This window comes from Etheostoma spectabile, chromosome 2 (assembly GCF_008692095.1).
Source record: "Etheostoma spectabile isolate EspeVRDwgs_2016 chromosome 2, UIUC_Espe_1.0, whole genome shotgun sequence".
In the NCBI taxonomy this organism is placed as follows: Eukaryota; Metazoa; Chordata; class Actinopteri; order Perciformes; family Percidae; genus Etheostoma; species Etheostoma spectabile.
This window is the reverse complement of record NC_045734.1, coordinates 21337026-21354767: the sequence shown is the minus strand read 5'-3', so window position 1 is coordinate 21354767 and position 17742 is coordinate 21337026. Positions and strand designations below refer to the sequence as shown.

At 40.1% G+C, this 17742-nt stretch overlaps 2 protein-coding genes across 4 annotated transcripts; both read right to left on the bottom strand.

Moving 5' to 3' along the window:
- Positions 1-814: 814 nt before the first annotated feature.
- Positions 815-3555, bottom strand: LOC116698868 (nucleoredoxin-like protein 1). 3 transcript variants are annotated; one of them, XM_032531100.1, is made up of 4 exons: positions 3062-3555; positions 1883-2143; positions 1708-1797; positions 815-1517 (listed from the first exon to the last, which is right to left on the bottom strand). In XM_032531100.1, exons 2-4 carry the CDS (start codon positions 2116-2118, stop codon positions 1142-1144), a joined length of 702 nt encoding a protein of 233 aa, XP_032386991.1. In that variant the 5' UTR covers positions 2119-2143; positions 3062-3555; the 3' UTR covers positions 815-1141. The 3 variants fall into 3 exon arrangements, with proteins under 3 accessions (XP_032386991.1, XP_032386983.1, XP_032386996.1); XM_032531092.1 differs by having other exon boundaries at positions 3283-3555; XM_032531105.1 differs by having other exon boundaries at positions 3288-3555.
- A 2142-nt stretch (positions 3556-5697) lies between these two features.
- Positions 5698-16248, bottom strand: LOC116698853 (procollagen galactosyltransferase 1). Its single transcript, XM_032531067.1, has 12 exons — positions 16031-16248; positions 13675-13785; positions 13452-13569; positions 12691-12825; positions 10590-10794; positions 10143-10262; positions 9135-9211; positions 8942-9048; positions 8408-8540; positions 7641-7768; positions 6469-6675; positions 5698-6344 (listed from the first exon to the last, which is right to left on the bottom strand). Exons 1-12 carry the CDS (start codon positions 16246-16248, stop codon positions 6074-6076), a joined length of 1830 nt encoding a protein of 609 aa, XP_032386958.1. The 3' UTR covers positions 5698-6073.
- Between the last annotated feature and the right edge of the window lie 1494 nt (positions 16249-17742).

The following is a 17742-nucleotide window of genomic DNA, read 5'->3' as shown; positions in this document are numbered from 1 at the left end:
TGTGTATGTGTGTGTGTGTGTGTGTGAGTCTGTGTTAGTATGTGTTGTGTATGTGTGTGTGACCCACAGTGAGGCCTTTTATCCAGTAACTAATGGAGGAGCAGAACTACAAGAAATACTGTATATACAGTATGTATATATATACTGTATATACAGTATATATGTACAGTATATATGCCGAGACAGACAGACAGACACACACACACACACACACACACACACACACAAATACAGTTTGTTTTAGCAGGAAATATAATTTATTGTTTCTGGAGATCAATACAACTTATATTTAACATACAAAATTTTGCATAATTAACATGGCAAAAATAATGAAATGAATAACATAAACAACATACACACGGTACTGTAAAAACGTAAACCCAGCACGCTACGGCTGTATTACCACAGCCATGGAAGCAGCAAACAAATGAACGGTATCAACAGAGACAGATTCTACCCGCCCTAAACTTGGCATGTTGTTTAACAGCGTGACCAGAGACGTAACAAGCCCCGAGTAAATATTGGAGATGTATTCGTTTGTCAGGGTTTTCCCAGGCTACGTTTGATCCACTGTTAATACACAAATATTGATTTGAGGAGCATTACAATGGGATTCTGGGGCTCATGCTCATAGGCAGAAATTATTTTTGACATGTTGTATACTGTACATGTTTTTGTGTTTGAAAACAGTGACATTTGCTCTGTTGACTGAAATATTATTTATCATATTTAGTTAACTTTAGTCATTAATAGACAAACAATAAGACTGGACTGGATAACAGTTTGGAAATAAAAAGTATGCAGGCTCCATTAAAATATATAATAGTTATCAGTAGTAACAGTAGTAGTAGCATATTTATAGCATATTAGAGCAACTCAATCATATGTCAGTCCTTTCAAAGTTTTGTGTGATCAATGCAGAGAGGCACAGTAGCTTCTACATGCCAGGAGAAGTCCTATAAGTGGGCAATTTATTTATTTATTTATTTATTTATTTTACTGCACATCCCATTGCCAAGTCTTTCTTAGAGAGCCTCTTAAGAGGCTGCAGTATCACTGACAAAGGATTAAGTATTTACGAGGCTTGACTTGACGACAACCAACACAAAAGACAGTGTCTTTTTTCTTTGATTGTTTCTCTTCATCTTCTCCTCCATGTCACTTTATCTCCCTTTTTTCTCTGTCTATCGCGCGTTTCATCTTTCTCCTCCTCCTTTTGACCTTCATCTTTGCCCTTCCCCAATGAATTCCACCATCTCTTTTTCCTCTTGTCGTCCTCTGTCTTGTACTTGAGTCTCCTCACCGGGTCAGTGGCACTACGCATATTTAGATTTTCAAACTCCTCATTGAGCATGAAGCTCCTCTCAATGAGCTCTGCTGATTCCTGCCAGTTACGGAAACAGTCACAACCAAAACGACAGATGTCCTGCACAGCATTTGGAGAGAGGATGGAGCCATCCGGACGAATGACCACAACTGTTGGTACATCCTTTACCTTAAACATGGCCTGCAGTTCTCTGACAAACATAAACACATAAACACACACACACGCACACACAGGTAAAGCAATGCACACTATTCATGTAATAATGAAATGTCATAATTTCATTTTGGAAACGTGCACTCTAACAGGTTAGACATAAAACAATTCAAAAACAATTGCAAAAACATTCAAACTACACAGCATTACTTTTTCTCTCCACTTACTTCCTGTATGGATCCTCAAAGGCCAAAAACAAAACCCTTTTGTGCAGCTCTTTGAGGACTCTCTCCTGCTGTGCCTCTGATTGGTCCAAACTAGAGAAGAGAAGAAAATGTTAATGTGAGTTCGTGCATTCACATCAGTGCGTCAAAGCGGAGAAAGAGAAGGAAAGATAGAGACCTGATGAAGATGAGTGCGAGCAGTTTGGGGTAGTCAATGTACGCTGGATCTTTCAGTCTCTTAAAAAAGTCATTCAGAACAGGCAGGAACTCCTGGCACTTGACACACTCCGCAGTTGCAAAGAACAGCATCAGGATGCGGTTTTCGATAATACCAAGGATCTCTCGCTCCGTGTTGAGTTCATCCTGGTCCCAGTTGTTCTCCACCAGAACTCGGTCTAGGAACAGGTCCACCATGATGAAAGAAAAGGTAAAAGGCCCTCTGTGGAGAAGGTTGGAATATAGATAGATGAAGGTTGGAATATAGATGTGTAAATCTAAGATGTAGGAGTTTAACTTTACAGTAATTAGTGATTTGCAAGAATGACTTTTAACATCCCACAGATGTTTGGGGAGAGAAGTAGCAACAGCCCTACAGCAGAAAATTGTGAAACACACATTGTGGCTGCATGGTGTAATAGCCCTTAAAAACCGGGTTTAATTCAATATTCGATATTCATATTCATGACTGAATAAGACAAGTCAAATCAAAAAATTTGAAAAAATGCTGTTACTTATTAAGAGTTTCAGCATAAAATAACTTTAACCCACTCACTGAAATTGGGACATCAGTACATTTGATCAACAGATTGTGCAGACTGTTGTTTGATGTGTTTTAATTGTCTTATTGTACCCAGGAGTCCTCAGTACTGAGTGGGTTACCCAGGTGACATTTTTTGTATTGTTATCTGCAGCAATAGGACAATTTACCTCATTGAGCTCACTGACCAACTGACACTGACATCTAGTCTATAAGTTACAGTAGTTTGTTGTTTTTTCGATTAAAGTCATCTAAATACAACATGACAGCCCAGCCAGGATCAGATGGCCAGGATGAATCAGCCATTTATGGGACAGTGTTTTCTAAAAGCAGACTTATGGCTCAGAACAAAAAAAAGATTTAATACGTAGAAATAAAGTTCAGGCCTAACAGCTCAAAAGTGTGCTTTATCTGTCTCGGCCAGCCTGTATTTCACTGTCACAGAAGTCTACCGCAGGCTGTAAATTGACAGCGATAACCTCACAAATTAGATTTGGCTCTGAGCTGTGCCAGATCTATTTGAGACTACAACTCTGGACTGAAACTTCCCAGGCTGATGTAGAAGAAATATGTTTGAAATAGAGCAGCATTGCACCTCACCTGGAAAAAAGAAGGAGGATTTACTAGAAGACTCTGAAAGGTTAGAGCCTAAATCCTACATTTGGAAAAGTTATTTCACAATAATCCTGTTCACTTTTTGGAGCTGATCGATCGTCACTGATATATGCCAGCGACACTGCCTTGTTTTGTTAGTTGCGAATTGAACAGGCCATCAATCTTTGTACGTGCTATGGCAGCTGCACACGCCACAAGTAATTTACCTCACCTTGAAATTCCTTGACTCCTACAAGGAAAGAAATTTATCCAGTTATTCCTCTCTTTCAAACCAGTGTTATTCCTTTGATTTGTTTTCTTTCTTAAATCCTGTGATGTTTGCTATGTCAGTGACACCTTTCACTGCCTCTTCACCCCTTTCTGTAATTTCTTTACCCTGCACTCTGTGGACAACTGAGAGAGATTACAGATAGCTGGAGGTGTGGCAATGCTATAATTCAGGGTAGAGATTTCTCCTGTGTGTTTGTGTACTGTGGGCCCTGAAACTCCAGCTCAACAGTAGCAATCTTATTACTTAAAGCAAAGAAGGGAGGGTGGAAAGGAAGGATTGGATTGGACGAATTGGATTGCAAAGTGAGGACTGAAATGTAGCTTAAATAGGGGGAAAGGAAGACAGAGAGGAAACAAACAAAAAAAGACATGTATGCATCAAGTGAAGCCTCCTAACCTGCTCCAACCAAATGGTGCTGTAGTAGTCTTGGTAATTACTGATGTCACTGTGTTCCCACTCAGGGCATTATAATGATTATTTTGCATCCTGTTATCTGATTTGACAGCCAGGATGTGGAGATTCAAAGAAATTAACTGAGAAAGTCGATGCCAGTAAACCCCAGCAGGTCCTACTGTAGAAAAGTGACTATTGATCTGCAGAGGCACTTGCAGAAAATACCTGGGTTAATCTCAGAGAGGGGTGAGGTAAATATAGAGGTGGGGGGAGAAAGAGCTCTAATAGGATTAGTCTGAGTCACACAGACGTGTGCCACTGCAGTAAACCAAAACATGCTGTGGACACGTGAGCAAACAGACAACGCACCCTAAAGACTGCAACTATTGGATGGACAGTCATCGAATTTGTTGAGATTCATGTTCTCCTCTAGATGAAATGAAATAACTTTGGGGATCTTTCATCTAGCACTATAACTAGGTTGAAATTTGTCCAACACTTAGGTGTGACATTGTATGCTACTTGATGTTAAATAATACCAGCTAAACATCAGCATGTTCTGCAAATGCGTTAGTATGCTGAATTAGCATTAAGCCTCAAGCACAGCATCACAGAGCCACAAGTATAGCTTTAGACTTCTGTAGGTCCTGAGGGACATGCAATACATTGGCACAAATATGTTTATTTACAAAATGACAGTCCATTCAATAAACATACACACCACGTTTTAATGGTCATTTTAAGTATAAAGTGTTTAAAATTTCTCTTACTCTGGCAATATTCGTTCTTATTCCGTCTCATTCAATGACAAAGTCTTTGTGTTGGATGCAAATAGCATGAAACTGTATAACTCAGTACAGAAGGGTTCCGCTTCACAGCAGCTAAAGATTGTCTGTGTAAACACAGTGGGCGATGAGGAGGAGTAATGAAGGCCTGCTGCAGACCAAACTGACCACTATGTGCTGGCAGGGCAGGCAAACACCAGCAGGCACTAATTAAAAGAAACGTCTCAATTGGGGCTTTCATAATTGTGCTGAACTAAAACAGCTGTGTGCCAAAAAAAAGCAGTGCAGTGCAACAACAACAAAAAAAAGGCGAGGAGTTAAATAAATAAACCCACTACATGTGCAATGTCAGTGCTTTTAACTGATCTTTGAGGACTTGATGCTCGGGTATATAGCCTTAAGAGTCTAAACTAAATTCAGATCAACCCAACCAATCATTATAAAAGTTTTTTTATTTCATTCTTTGGTTTAAAAAAGACACTTTGTAACCACAGATGAGACAAAATATGAATAGTTACTAAAACAAAATATTATTTTCAATGGATCTGTACTCAGTTGATATTCTGATTTTCAACAAACAAAATGCAACAAAAGTTGTAAGTTTGGATTAAAACTGCAATATGAACTGAGGGGAAAACAATAAAACACAACTAATACATGGCCGCTGTCAAAGTGTAAAAAGGTTTGACAGCAGATAAAAGAAAACACTGATACATTCCTGATATATAAGGTTATTAAGTAACAAGTAACAACCTTATAAAACCTACTTAAATAACATACAGGCTAAACTAAACAGCAAGGTGTTAAGAGTCACAAGAAGAAGAAGACAGTGGTTCCCAGTTCTACCAGTAGACATACAACTGGTGATCAAGGGTTACAATTAGACATTGCTTCTTTTTAAGGGGTCAAAAGCCAATCAGATTTGGAACCACTGAATACAACACTGTATAAAAAGGAAACATTTGTTTTCTGCTTTGAGAGCTTAGTATAACAAATAAGTAACAAAATCCTTTTATATTAGAGGGTCCTAATTCAAACCCAGAGCATACTTTTGTGTGTAATTAGAGAATGGGACGTTGTGCCAGACAGTTCAAATGTGACTAGATGTCATTTATAGGCATGCTAGTATGGCGCTAAACACTGCATTTTTTCCAATTATGTATTTATTTTTTATTTATTCTGGAGGAATTTATATATAACGTGGTATGTATGGGATAAATCTGGGGGAAATATTTTTTTTTCTTTTTTAAATGGAACCAGGCTGGTGTCAAAGGATGGACGATTAATGCAATAAATTAAACAAAAGCTGCTACCTGACTCTTCAAAAGTTAACTCTACATTTACACATCATCAAGAGAAAGATCAGCGGAAAGAGAAATGTACATTTGTCCCTCACAGTCCCTGCCTTTTCTCTCTCCTCACCCACATTCTGATAAATTCTCTCCATCTTATCCATTTCCTCCACTATCACAGCTTTGTTCTATCTCCCTCATTCTTATCTCTGCAAGAGTTCTCACAATGTCTCCTCCTCACGTCCTCTCTTCTTCATCACAGCTCGTCCCGTGCGCTCCAGTTCTCCAGTTCAGACTGCAGTACATCAGAATTCTGGGCCTCAAAGCTCAGCTCCCCTTGCTCCTGAGTTTTCCTCGACTTGGCTCGGTCCCAGTCGGTTTTGACAGTCTCGTTGTCCCAAACGACCGATGTTTCCGTGTCACTGATGTAGCCCTGGTCTCCCGTGTAATGGGTCGGATACACCAGAAGCGGCTCGGCAGAAAACGCGCGCAGGTCCCGACTCTCAAAGTGCTCCATGTACTCTGAACTGATGAGGGAGAGGAGTGGGGATGTGATTAGATTGACCACTAGCGCCACAGGAAAAAAATCATAAAGAAGAGACAGATAAAAGGAACCGAAAGAAGATGAAGGGGCGTATGGGTTATGCTCACACTGGATGTTTGTTGTACATGACAGGGAGGAACTCGTCAACAGGTAGCAACTTGGTCAGAGGTTCGGCCCTAAGGAGCTTCTGGGCTCCTTGTAATGACAACAGGTAGCCGAGTGTCCAGTAGGAGTAGTCTGCCTCCACCAGATTGTGGATGTTTGGTACAGACTTCTCTTGGTGGTCCACCTGCATTCGCTTCCGCCCGATGTAACTGTATTTAATATTTAAGATAAAAGAGACAAGAAATATCAAGAGTACTACACTTGGAGCCGGTTTGACTAAAATCAAGTCCTTTAAACAGAATTGATGCAGTCAGTGGATGAGAAAAGCACTGCACTTTGACAACAATGCTGAATTTAAATTAAAAAAATTAACCTAAAATCCTGAATTGATTTAAACTGTTGAATGTATTATAATGTATATAATATCATCTTTAGCCTCAGCTTGCCATTAATGGTGCATGTGACAGAATTCTAAGCATAGTGAATCGAAACACTCCTTGCTTGAGTTGTAGTTTACGTCTTATGTTTTTATATACCTTCAACTTTTTATGAAAATAACTGATATTTTTTAACCAAAGTTTCTCATTATGGTACAAATGATTCAACTGGGAGACTTACTGCTCATACTCACCTTCCCTGCGTTCCAATACCCATACTACCATACTATTTAGTAAGCCAGAAAAGATTTAGAATGTCACAATACATAGTATATCAAATGCAGCATGCCAAAAATTCCAGGATGTTCTACCGCATCCAGTCAGATTTTGCAGTAAGAAAGCCAGCATGCTTTTCTGGCTACCCACAATCCTTTGTGCAGCATACAATATATGAGCAAAATTCAAGGAGCATTGTTCTAAATAAATAGTATGTCCCAATTGTATGCATACCGGATGCAACAGTACATACTCTGTCAGGGCAGCCACAGTGCATACTAAAAGTACTTTTACCTTCTGAAATGACTTCTCTATGTTTGCTATTCTATGACAGTGATCCGTCTGAATGTGAAAATGCTGGAGGGCTTAGTAGTGTGATGTTAAGAGAAAAAATTCCCACAAGTGTTTTCAGCATGTGATCAGTGGTGACTGAGATATCACGTGTGACAGATGGACGGATTTCACTGAAGGGGAGCATGATAATCCTCTCTGTTTACTACATTGTGGTGTACGTCACTCACATCAGATCCCAGTCCAGCTTGTGTGTCGTCACCTCCTCCAGTAGCGCCTGGAGACGCCGCTTGAAGAACACCTCGAAGCGGAGGTCGTCCTCGATGACCAGTGAGGTCCGCAGACCACGATCTACTATCTGTGCACACGCAGAAACACATACATATAAATTGTAGTGCATTACAGTGCTGCTGAGATGATGGTGAGCTGGCAAAAGTATTAGTGTGATGGAAAGGTTTCTTAAATCCTTAACTGGAGTCCTTTGATCAAAAATATAACATATACTCCTAAATTAAAAGTATGTGTAGACTTTCATCCAAGATTTAGTGACTTTTCAGACCCTCTTAGTGACGTACTGTATAAATCTATATATGATCTAATCTATATAAATAAATATATTTCTGGTTTAATTCATTCTCATGCATGCATTCCACAGATACTAGGTTAAACACTTAAGTCTCAAATACCACTTGAAAAAGTATCCCTTTTAAAGTAAATTTAGAACAGATTAAAAAATGTGTGATTAGTCTGGGCCAGTTAACTAGGACACTAATGCGATTAATTGCCATTAAACATTTCAATCAATTGACAGCCCTAGTATATATATATTTTCTTTGTAAAAAGTTGGTTTCTGCAGTACCAAATCTTGAATTAAGCTCATGACTCTCACCGAGCTGCCTCCTCTCACACAGAGGGAGTTACTGTGTTTTTTGGTAGTAAACGTTATCTACCGTGCACAGGTAGACCCAGAGGCCTGAGGCCTGTCCAAGCGTCTCACCTCCTTCCAGATGTTGTAATGAGAGAGGAAACAACCCAGTTCACCTTTGGTGAGAGGCCGACCATGATAAGGGTCTTTGTAACCCGGCAGCATCTTAATCTTCATGGACTCTATATCACTCTTGTTCAGAGCTCTGAGGGAAAGAGAAAGGATAGATAAAGAGATTAGAAAGAAAGAAATTTTGTGTGTGTGTGTGCGTGTGTGTATAAATAGGATTTTGACATAAGGCATGCATGTGTTGCAAGGTTTTTCTATTTATTCATACCATTTTATATTACGATTAGAAATCAAATATGTAAAACATGACACTACCTACTGACTGGATAGCCTACACAGAGATTAGAATAGTTTTTTTATATATTTGAGCTAAAGCTATATGGTTCAGAGAAAATGTAACTGACAGCATGCACCCGCTACTTTTCACCTGGTTGTTTGTCTCAGCTCAGCCTCCCTACATCAATCTACACCGCATGTTGCAGAGGCACAAATCAAGAAGACACAGGCAGTGGGGGAGGCAGAAGATGAGAAACGTACTTGCCATCCACAGCGGCAACAACCTTACAGCTGAGCTGCTGCTCATACAGAGTTCTTAGCATTCGCTCGCGACGGTCAGATCTCCGCACCAGATTTATCATAAACACCTGGGTGTACACAAATGCAAAACCTCATACAAACACGTAGGTTATTGTGTGTGTTTCTATGTGTGTATGCGATTGAGTGTTTGTACCTCATCAAAGCCCATCTTGTTAGGCTGCTTTGGAGGAAGAGACAGGAAGCTGGAGGGCTCCAGTGGAGGATTTTTCACTTTCAAAGAAAAAGCAAGGGAAAGGTTACAAAGAGAATGTGTAATGTGGTATAACAGTGGTTCCCAACATGTGGTTCAGGGATAAACGGGGGTCCTTAGGAGATTTCAAAAATAAACCATTGAATTTACATGCTAGAAATTTAGCAATATGAGTTTGTAAAAAGGATTATTATAATACTAATACTAATATTATTAGTATTCATTATGTAGATTTCACGGTCCATCCGACTGGTGTTTCCTCACCTACAATGCATACAATAATGCTGCACTAAGACTATAGTACACAGTAGTATAATTTTGTGACAAAGTAATAATAAACAAAAGACAATTTTAGTAGGAATCTAACTAAACTCGAAAAACATGCAATCTATTTCTGGAGTCTTTGGAATGAACATTTTAGGAGGCCTTGAATTATAAAGCGCACTCAGTTTCTTCTACTGTCTCCTGTTGTCTCCTCCATGTCTCATCTGAACACCTTTCCATGCTTAATTGCCAACTTCATTAACAGAAAAAAAAACTGACTGCAGAAACATTTTAGCAAGATTTATTTTGTTGTGTCAGGATATTGTGTTGCTATGGTAGAGGCTCAGAACTTTATAACCAAATATAACTGTAGGCTGCTTCTGAAAAACCTGTCTTGCATTTCCAAGATGGGTACAGCAAAATAATACTTAGTTCAGCTTCACATAAGTTGCAGAACAGTACAGCATGATATTGCAAGCTAAAAGGTAAAAGTGGAGTAACAACAGTATAACAGTATATTCCAAATTAACAAACCTCCATTGTACAAAGAGACCTAATCAGGTGTAATCACAGCCTAGTGTCTGGGTCAGTGTTAATCACAAGCAAACTCACAGCCTTTTGCTAAAACTGTGGAACACAAAGAAATCATTCTGATCTTTGTGAGTGTTCTTTGACCTATTGACTCACCCATGACCTCAAGGTGAGTGTGCACGAAGCTCTCCGCCTCATCCTGTAGGGTGCCGTGGGAACGGATTGGAACTGGGAAAAACCCATAAGTCTCTTTGTTGCACAAGTACATCTGCACACCTGAGAAGACAGAAGTGAAAAAAACATGCTTACAAAACACAGAAACAAACTGCTCCCGGTCGACCACATGGATATGCACACTCACACCAGGACTGATAAACGTGCAATAAAAATGTGACTGTCCAATACTGTAAATACATTTTACTATTTTATTCTCTTTACTTATATTTATCTATTGTTGTCTATCTATCCCTTGCTGCTGCAACAGAGTGAATTTCCCCATTGTGCAATTAAGAAAGGATTTGGAATTTTGAAAACAGAACGTGTCAAGAAAGACATTAAGCAGCCCTCCAGATGACAAGTCTACCTCTGTTGCATTTGTCTCACCTGCCAAGCGAGCTGAGTAGGCAAAGACGATGACATCATCCAGGGCCCAGCTGTACTCCGGGTGTGGTGGATAAAAAGCCAGCTGACGGGAGGCGTCTTTTTGTAGGTCCACTAGGTAGGTGGAGTGGACCATCGGTACAGCAAAACAGCCAAGACGCTCCTGCTTACGGAGAGGCATGTAGGCTGGTGTACGCTTGTAATAACCCTGTAGTGAGTGCACACAGACGCTGTCAGCTTACTCTCAATTTTCTTGAGTCCAACTTGTTTCCAAAATTTGTCAGGTGAAGCTTGATCTGAGATATTTGACCGAGACTTGATTGGTCTGCCGGAAGTGTACATCTGTGTGTCCATTACAGGAAGAAGACATCTAAAAAGAAGACATCTAAAATTCCATACTAATAAATTACAAAAAAACATTTTGCTTTAATTGTTATAAGTAAGTAATGCTAATTCATAAGAAATTATACCGACAGACATTGGGTATTGCCTTTTGGCTATGGGCCCATTAACTGTCAATGAAAAAAATGTTCTTTGCAGGAATCTGGGAGGCAGACTCTTGGTTGAATTTGTTTTATTTTGTGTTGGAGGACAGACAATGGCCATATGTCTGCTCAGATTTGAAAAGAAGTAAAGCTGAGTGCTGAAAGACATCCCGTCTCAGCAGATCACAGACAGGACCCTATCTGAGACTAACACATACATTATGTTATGCGCAGATCAGATCAGAAGTTTGATTCTCTGTCCGTTCATTAAAAAAAAACATTACTACACAAATTGTTTCTATTAAAATAGCTTTTGATAAGATATGACATAATAAATAAAATGCTCTGACACACCAACCCAACAACCGACCTTTGGCAGAAAAGGCAGTCGGAATGACAGTCTCCCTGAGTTGGTCAAATAAGTGCCTCGGAACACACCAAAGAGCCTTGAGCGTACGTTCTGCGCAAGAAATAATACGTCGGCATAACAGCAGGAGGCACCAACCGGTATTGTCGGCCAAAAACTTCCACTCTGTTTGCACACATGGCAGGTGTCAACAAAGACAGATGTAAGTGGACAAACGAAGAGACAAGAGATTTTTTAAATTTAATTTATCAGGAACTTGCGAAGGAAATGGCCAACAAAGGTTACAACAAGCCGTGGGACGTCCTCTGGAGTAAATGGAAGGCACTCAAACAGCGATACATGTCTCAAAAAAAGAGTTGTCTCGCAGCAGTGCGGGAGGAAAAAGTTGCATCTGAATCATCATAGCAATATGTTGATAGCATTATTGTTTCTTATTATAGCTTGATATGTCGCTATCAGCTGGAATATAAGCACTACAACTTGTGCAATATTGACCATTTGTTGGTAGACGGTGCAATCCATTTCATCTAGAAAGACTTTGTTGAATGTTGTGCGATTTAGTGCAAAAGTGAATGGAAACACCATAAAATGTCTAAAATCAATTTGATATACCAATTTGATCGCAAAGCAGCATGTGACGGCATTACGCACAGGTATTTATTTGCTTTAAAGCCGTTGGATGGAAACACACTTTCACTAGTTTAATTCACTTGCGTATTTTTACCAAACTTCAGATAATTCGATTGACAAGTGGATGGAAACTTAGCTACTTTATTCACATTCTTAGCCCATAGAGTTACTAGCAGACTTTGTCAGGATTGCATTATTCCAAGAGGTTTTTATGGAGACATTAGGAAGAGGCTACATTTGATGAATAATTTATTTTGGGTCAGTCTGTGTGTTAGAGTCAAAAGGATGCTGGTGGAAACTGATGTGTTGCAATGTAACAATGTACATACAAAAGAAAACCCTGTACTACAGTAGCAAGTGGTTCATAATTCCAACCCCATGCATAATGGTTTTGAAAAGTCATAGAAAGTATTAGACAGACAGACAGACGAGAGAGATAATTTTTACTTAAATAACTTAAATAAATTATAAATAAATAAAATAAATAAAATAAATAAAATAAATAAAATAAATAAAATAAATAAAATGTGGGATACTTTTATGTGAGATAGACGTAGTGCAAGTATATATTATGCAGGTGTTACAAGTCCTTGAACACATGAAAACAAAACATCTGCAGTACCTGTGAAGTCATCCCGCACCAGAAGTTAGAGTATGCGGCTCTGGACTCCAGCATTGGCGCTACAATAGTCTTGTTTTCACTCATCAGTTTCCACAATATGTCCGTGTTTGTGAGCAGGTTGTCACAGTCAGCCACCTGCAGATAAAAGAGAAGGGCACAGTATTGACACGAATCACACACAAACATGCAAGCACAGACAAAATGTCACTCAATGATTGATTGGGCCACAGCAACATGGTTCGATCACAGAGCAGTACTGTGAGCATCCTAACAAATTTCAACTCACAGCCCAGAATTTAAACAAGCCTTACCAAGAGACTGCCCTTGTATTTGCAGGAGGATGTTCTGTACTCTGGTGTGTTTAGACTAACTCAACTGCTGTTCAATAGGGGTGGGAAAAAAATAAAAAATAAAATCAACAAAAATCAATTCTTTTCCCTACAATCCATAGTTTTTATTGACCTTTTTCTCAAGGATTCAGCTAAATATTTCCTGTTTATATGGTACCGCTGATGGTCAGCCTATCAGTTTCCTACTTGTAAAAAGAATGATATAATCATTGGTGAAACTATTCATTGGTCGTAGATTTTTCTACAATGTTGTCCCTTTTCTTTTCTATGTAAAAGAGCTTTGCTTTATCATCCACATCCAGTTATTATCAGGTGTAGACAATGGTTACCTCCACACACAGAGTCCGAGACATCACTGAGAGTACATAATAAGAGGGGGCTTATGAAGCGGTTAAGAGGATGTTATCGTACCAGCAGGTAGTCGGCCCAGATCTCACGGGCGGTCTCCAGCGCTGCCTGGCGGAGCTTCATTACGTGTTCATAACGGAGATTATTCCAGTGCTTAGGCCCCATCTCGTCTTCAAAGGAACTGAGACATGCACAGACAGATAATGTAAAAAAAAGTAATGTACTGTACGTCTCACACACACACACATAATCACCCACACACATACATTACATACACACACAGTACCTGGGTTCATCTTCAGGTCTCCACTCCACATAGTGATAGTCATTCTGCACCTTGACGAGCCAGTCTCTCAGGATGGCTGTGGTGTTATCTATGTTGTGATCTGTCGCCACCCTGTGGAGAGGAGAGAGGGAGAGAGGCCACCTTGAAGCACCTTGATCTGCAGTACCACCAACCGTTAAGATATTCTTTTCAATGATCCAGTGTTAGGGCTAGATCTATGGATAAAATCTTGAGTCACTGTGTCAAATTTCATATTCCAACAATGATATAGTAAAGTCCATTATATTTGATTTATATAGCCCCATATCACTAATCATAAATTTGCCTTAAGGGGCTAATATCAGGAATGCACCGATCAGATACCGATCAGCCTTATAGTCTCTCAAATGCATGTTTACAAACGCCTTTACATAGTCAATGTAACCATTTTCTAATCCATTTATATGAAAATAAGATTACAGTAGCTTTGAGGAACATGGAAAACAACAAAAATATATATATATTGCTATAACCAAATCCCAGAAGATATTGTATTGATCTAGTATTGATTTATTATCCATTTCTACTTTGTCCTCGGAGGGTCCTGCTGTCATTAGAGCAGAGTTGCACATCACGAATGTCAGGAAGTGGACAAAGATGATAACAGACAGACAATAGGGGCTGAAAAAGGGAGCAGCGGCATTCATCTGCTGTCTGTGTTATCATAACAAATCTCAGTGGGTCAGGGAGGGCCAGAGACACAGAGGGAAACGAGGGAAAGAGGTAAAACATAAAGATAAAGATTCAACTAAAATGGAGTAAATATGAGAGATGTTGATTTACTCCCATCCCCGTCATGTAGTGAGTGACAGCCGGCATGCTGCAGGTGTTAGTTTACCATTGGTCTGTGGCGCTTTAACACAGCAGTGCCATCCCAGCACCTACATGTGACCGTCTTACCAATCCATCTTCCTCCTCTCTTTCTACCTTTCCCTCTCTGACTGCTGTAAAGTTTGACTGAGCAGAGGTAGCAAATAATGTAAACGGCTTATAGAGAGGATTTATTTGGGATTGCTTACATGCCAGCCATTGAACCATGCCTAAAGGATAAGAGAGACATAGATGAAGGTCAGAGGGATACAAATTGAAGATTTACAGACTGATAATATCCATCCTGCATGTCTCTGCAGAACACACACATTATTGGGCAGTCTGCATGCGTGTGTCTATGCCGCCACTTGCTAAACACTCCATCTTAACCTGTCAGTCTGATAACTGCAGGTATCGACAGGTGGCCAGCTAGCAGCTCAGTTTATGTATTTCACACTGCATTTTAAAGCCATTTTATATCTGTTCTTCCACTGAGGGAAGAGATATGTTGTAGACCAAAGCAACGATGCAGAAAACTAAGCTCCGGCTGCCACATGGGGATAGTTATACTCAGGCGCAGAGGCTGAATTGGCTGGCTGGGATACAGGGAAAAAAGCTCTCAACTCCTAGGCTGGTTTGTTTAAATAGACACACGGGCACTTGAATCCCTCATTGTAGCTCCAACTGAAAAAATTTAATTCAACATTCACTCTCAGATGAGGCCCACCATGTTGGCTCAAACAATCAATTCATAGGAGTGTTTTACTCTAATCCTAACTCACACAGTCCCATTAAACAAAACTCTATCTCGAGGCTATTTCAGAGAAATATAATCTAACCTGTCAGGTCTGAATGCTGATTTTTAAAAAAGGATTAACTTAATCTTCAGAAACAGATCTACTGGGACGGGATCAACATGAAAAGAAGAAGTGAGCAGTGAAAGAATGATCTGGAAAGAAAGGCTGGGTGATGGAACAGGCTGAAGAAAGGTCAATTCTGCAGAGGTCAGGACTGCTCTTGTTTGAATCGAGTTTGCAAGACGAAGATGTGGAAGGGGAAGAAGTAGGGGAAATAAAATGTGAGCGGGAGGGGCGATGAGAGAGACGATCTGTGACTGAATGGAACTTTTCACAGGCACGAGTTTGCTGGCGCAACAATACCACAGTCCCTACAATTCCACGGCGCGTGTACAGCCACGCTGCTCTAACTTTTGCTCATTTCACCACCAATTTGATTTGTTAAGTGTGGAGATAAAGCATTCGTGGGGTTTTCTACATTTTCATTATAAACACAGCGGCCCCACCTGGCCATAACTCACAAGAGTTTTCCCACTATGTCTAACGTTACATGGGCTTGACGTGTCTCTGGTGCTCCCTTAATGAACTCACACTGACGTTGAATCACACTTTGAGGTACTTAATTTCCAATTAGATCATGTTAAAATACTTTTAAAAGTTCTGACATGCAATAACGTTATTTTTAAGGGCGATGACACCATGACACTTACCACAGCGCAATGCGGTCCTTCGGGTAGTTGAGACGCTCAATGGCTCCGAGGAACAGCGGCAGAGAGTGCGCCGAGTTGCGGCAGACCAGTGCGACGACGACCCGGGGAGCGAGGAGCGGAGACTCGGGGCTCCAGCGCTCCTCGGGGAAATATCCCCAGCTCGAGCCCGGCAGGAGAACGAACAGCAGGGCAGACAGCAGCGAGGTGACCCGGGGCATGGCAGGTGAAACAAAACTCACCGGTAACGCGGCGGACAGAAAGGGACAGAGGATGACGGTCACGGTGTTGTGTTATGCCGACAGTGAAACCATGGCGGAGGAGCTGGCTAAATTAAAGGGCAGGTCTGGAATGGTTTAAGGGGAGCTCGGTGGTATCAAAAGACAGACACACATTGATATGCCTTGTGTAAATTGTTAAACTAAATCATATGAGGGGGTCCTGCCAGTATCCAGGTTAGGATGAGTTGTACGTTTTATAACTTCTTGTCTCCTACAAGCCCAATAAGACAGTTAGGCTTCCTCCCTCTGTCCTCCCCTTTAAGAACAGATCCAGATGTAGGACGCCACTAGAACGCAACAAGGGCGTGTCCATGTGTTCAATGTACAGCAGGCCACAACAGCTAGACTTTACATCATAAATGGTCAAAACTAAAGGTATTCTTAACTCTTGGTTGCAAAGAGATTTAAGTATGTTTGGTAGAAGTCTCTTGGTCAAAGCAGACGGTCTCTCCCATTTTGTTTACCCTTCTCTCTCATTATTTATCAAAGACAAAACACTTCAGATTAATACAAAAATTCCCGACTTCCTCTGGAAATATAAACCACAAATTTAAAAAGGAGGTTCTTTCTGACTGTAAAGCACAGGCTGGTTTCAACATTAGCTGGTTTAGACATTTTGGACTTCACAGACACCTTAAATTCATTTAAAATTGGTTGCATCAGGAGATGTCTTATATAGCCTATTCCAATTCCTCATGTTTTTTTGTTTTTTTTATTACGAATCATATATTTAACTGAGTTGGTGGTCTTTCCTGTCTTTTAAGATGTGATTATGCTCCCTTCAAATTTCCTATCAAGTAATCTAAATTCCACCATCAGTGTCTTCTGGCTTGGAAACTGTGTTTCATTCACAACTTCCCGCCTCATAAAACACTTATTTGGAACAATGCAGACATTACAGTTAAAAACAAATCCCTGTATTTCTCTAGATGTTTTGAATGTGGCATCCATGATATTATTTCTTTATTTGATAGTTCTGGCACTATTTTAACATGATATTTTTTTATTGCCTCATGGCTTCCCAGTCCCATTTAGGGAATTTAACACACTGATTAAAGCTATCTCTAAGGGTTATTAATCCGTCTCATGAAAAGTCACCTGTCACTACACAACATAAGTAGAGATCCAGATAATCCAGTAAGAATACGTGCTGCAACATTCTGGACCATCTGCAGACCTCGCAGACTTTTCTTTGGCAGCCCCGAGAACAGTACATTACAATAGTCTAGTCAAGATGTAAGAAACCTTAAAACTTTAAGAGTGACATCACCTGGTCTTTCCAGATGATGATTGAGAAAAATCCATGATGCTGTCAGGTCTCAGCTTTCCAAAGGGGGCGGTGCATGCTAGAAACTCTGCAGGTGCCCAAACTTTTGCAGATGCCCTTTTTTGTTTTCTGTTATTTTGAAAGTGTAAATGATGGAAATAAAATCT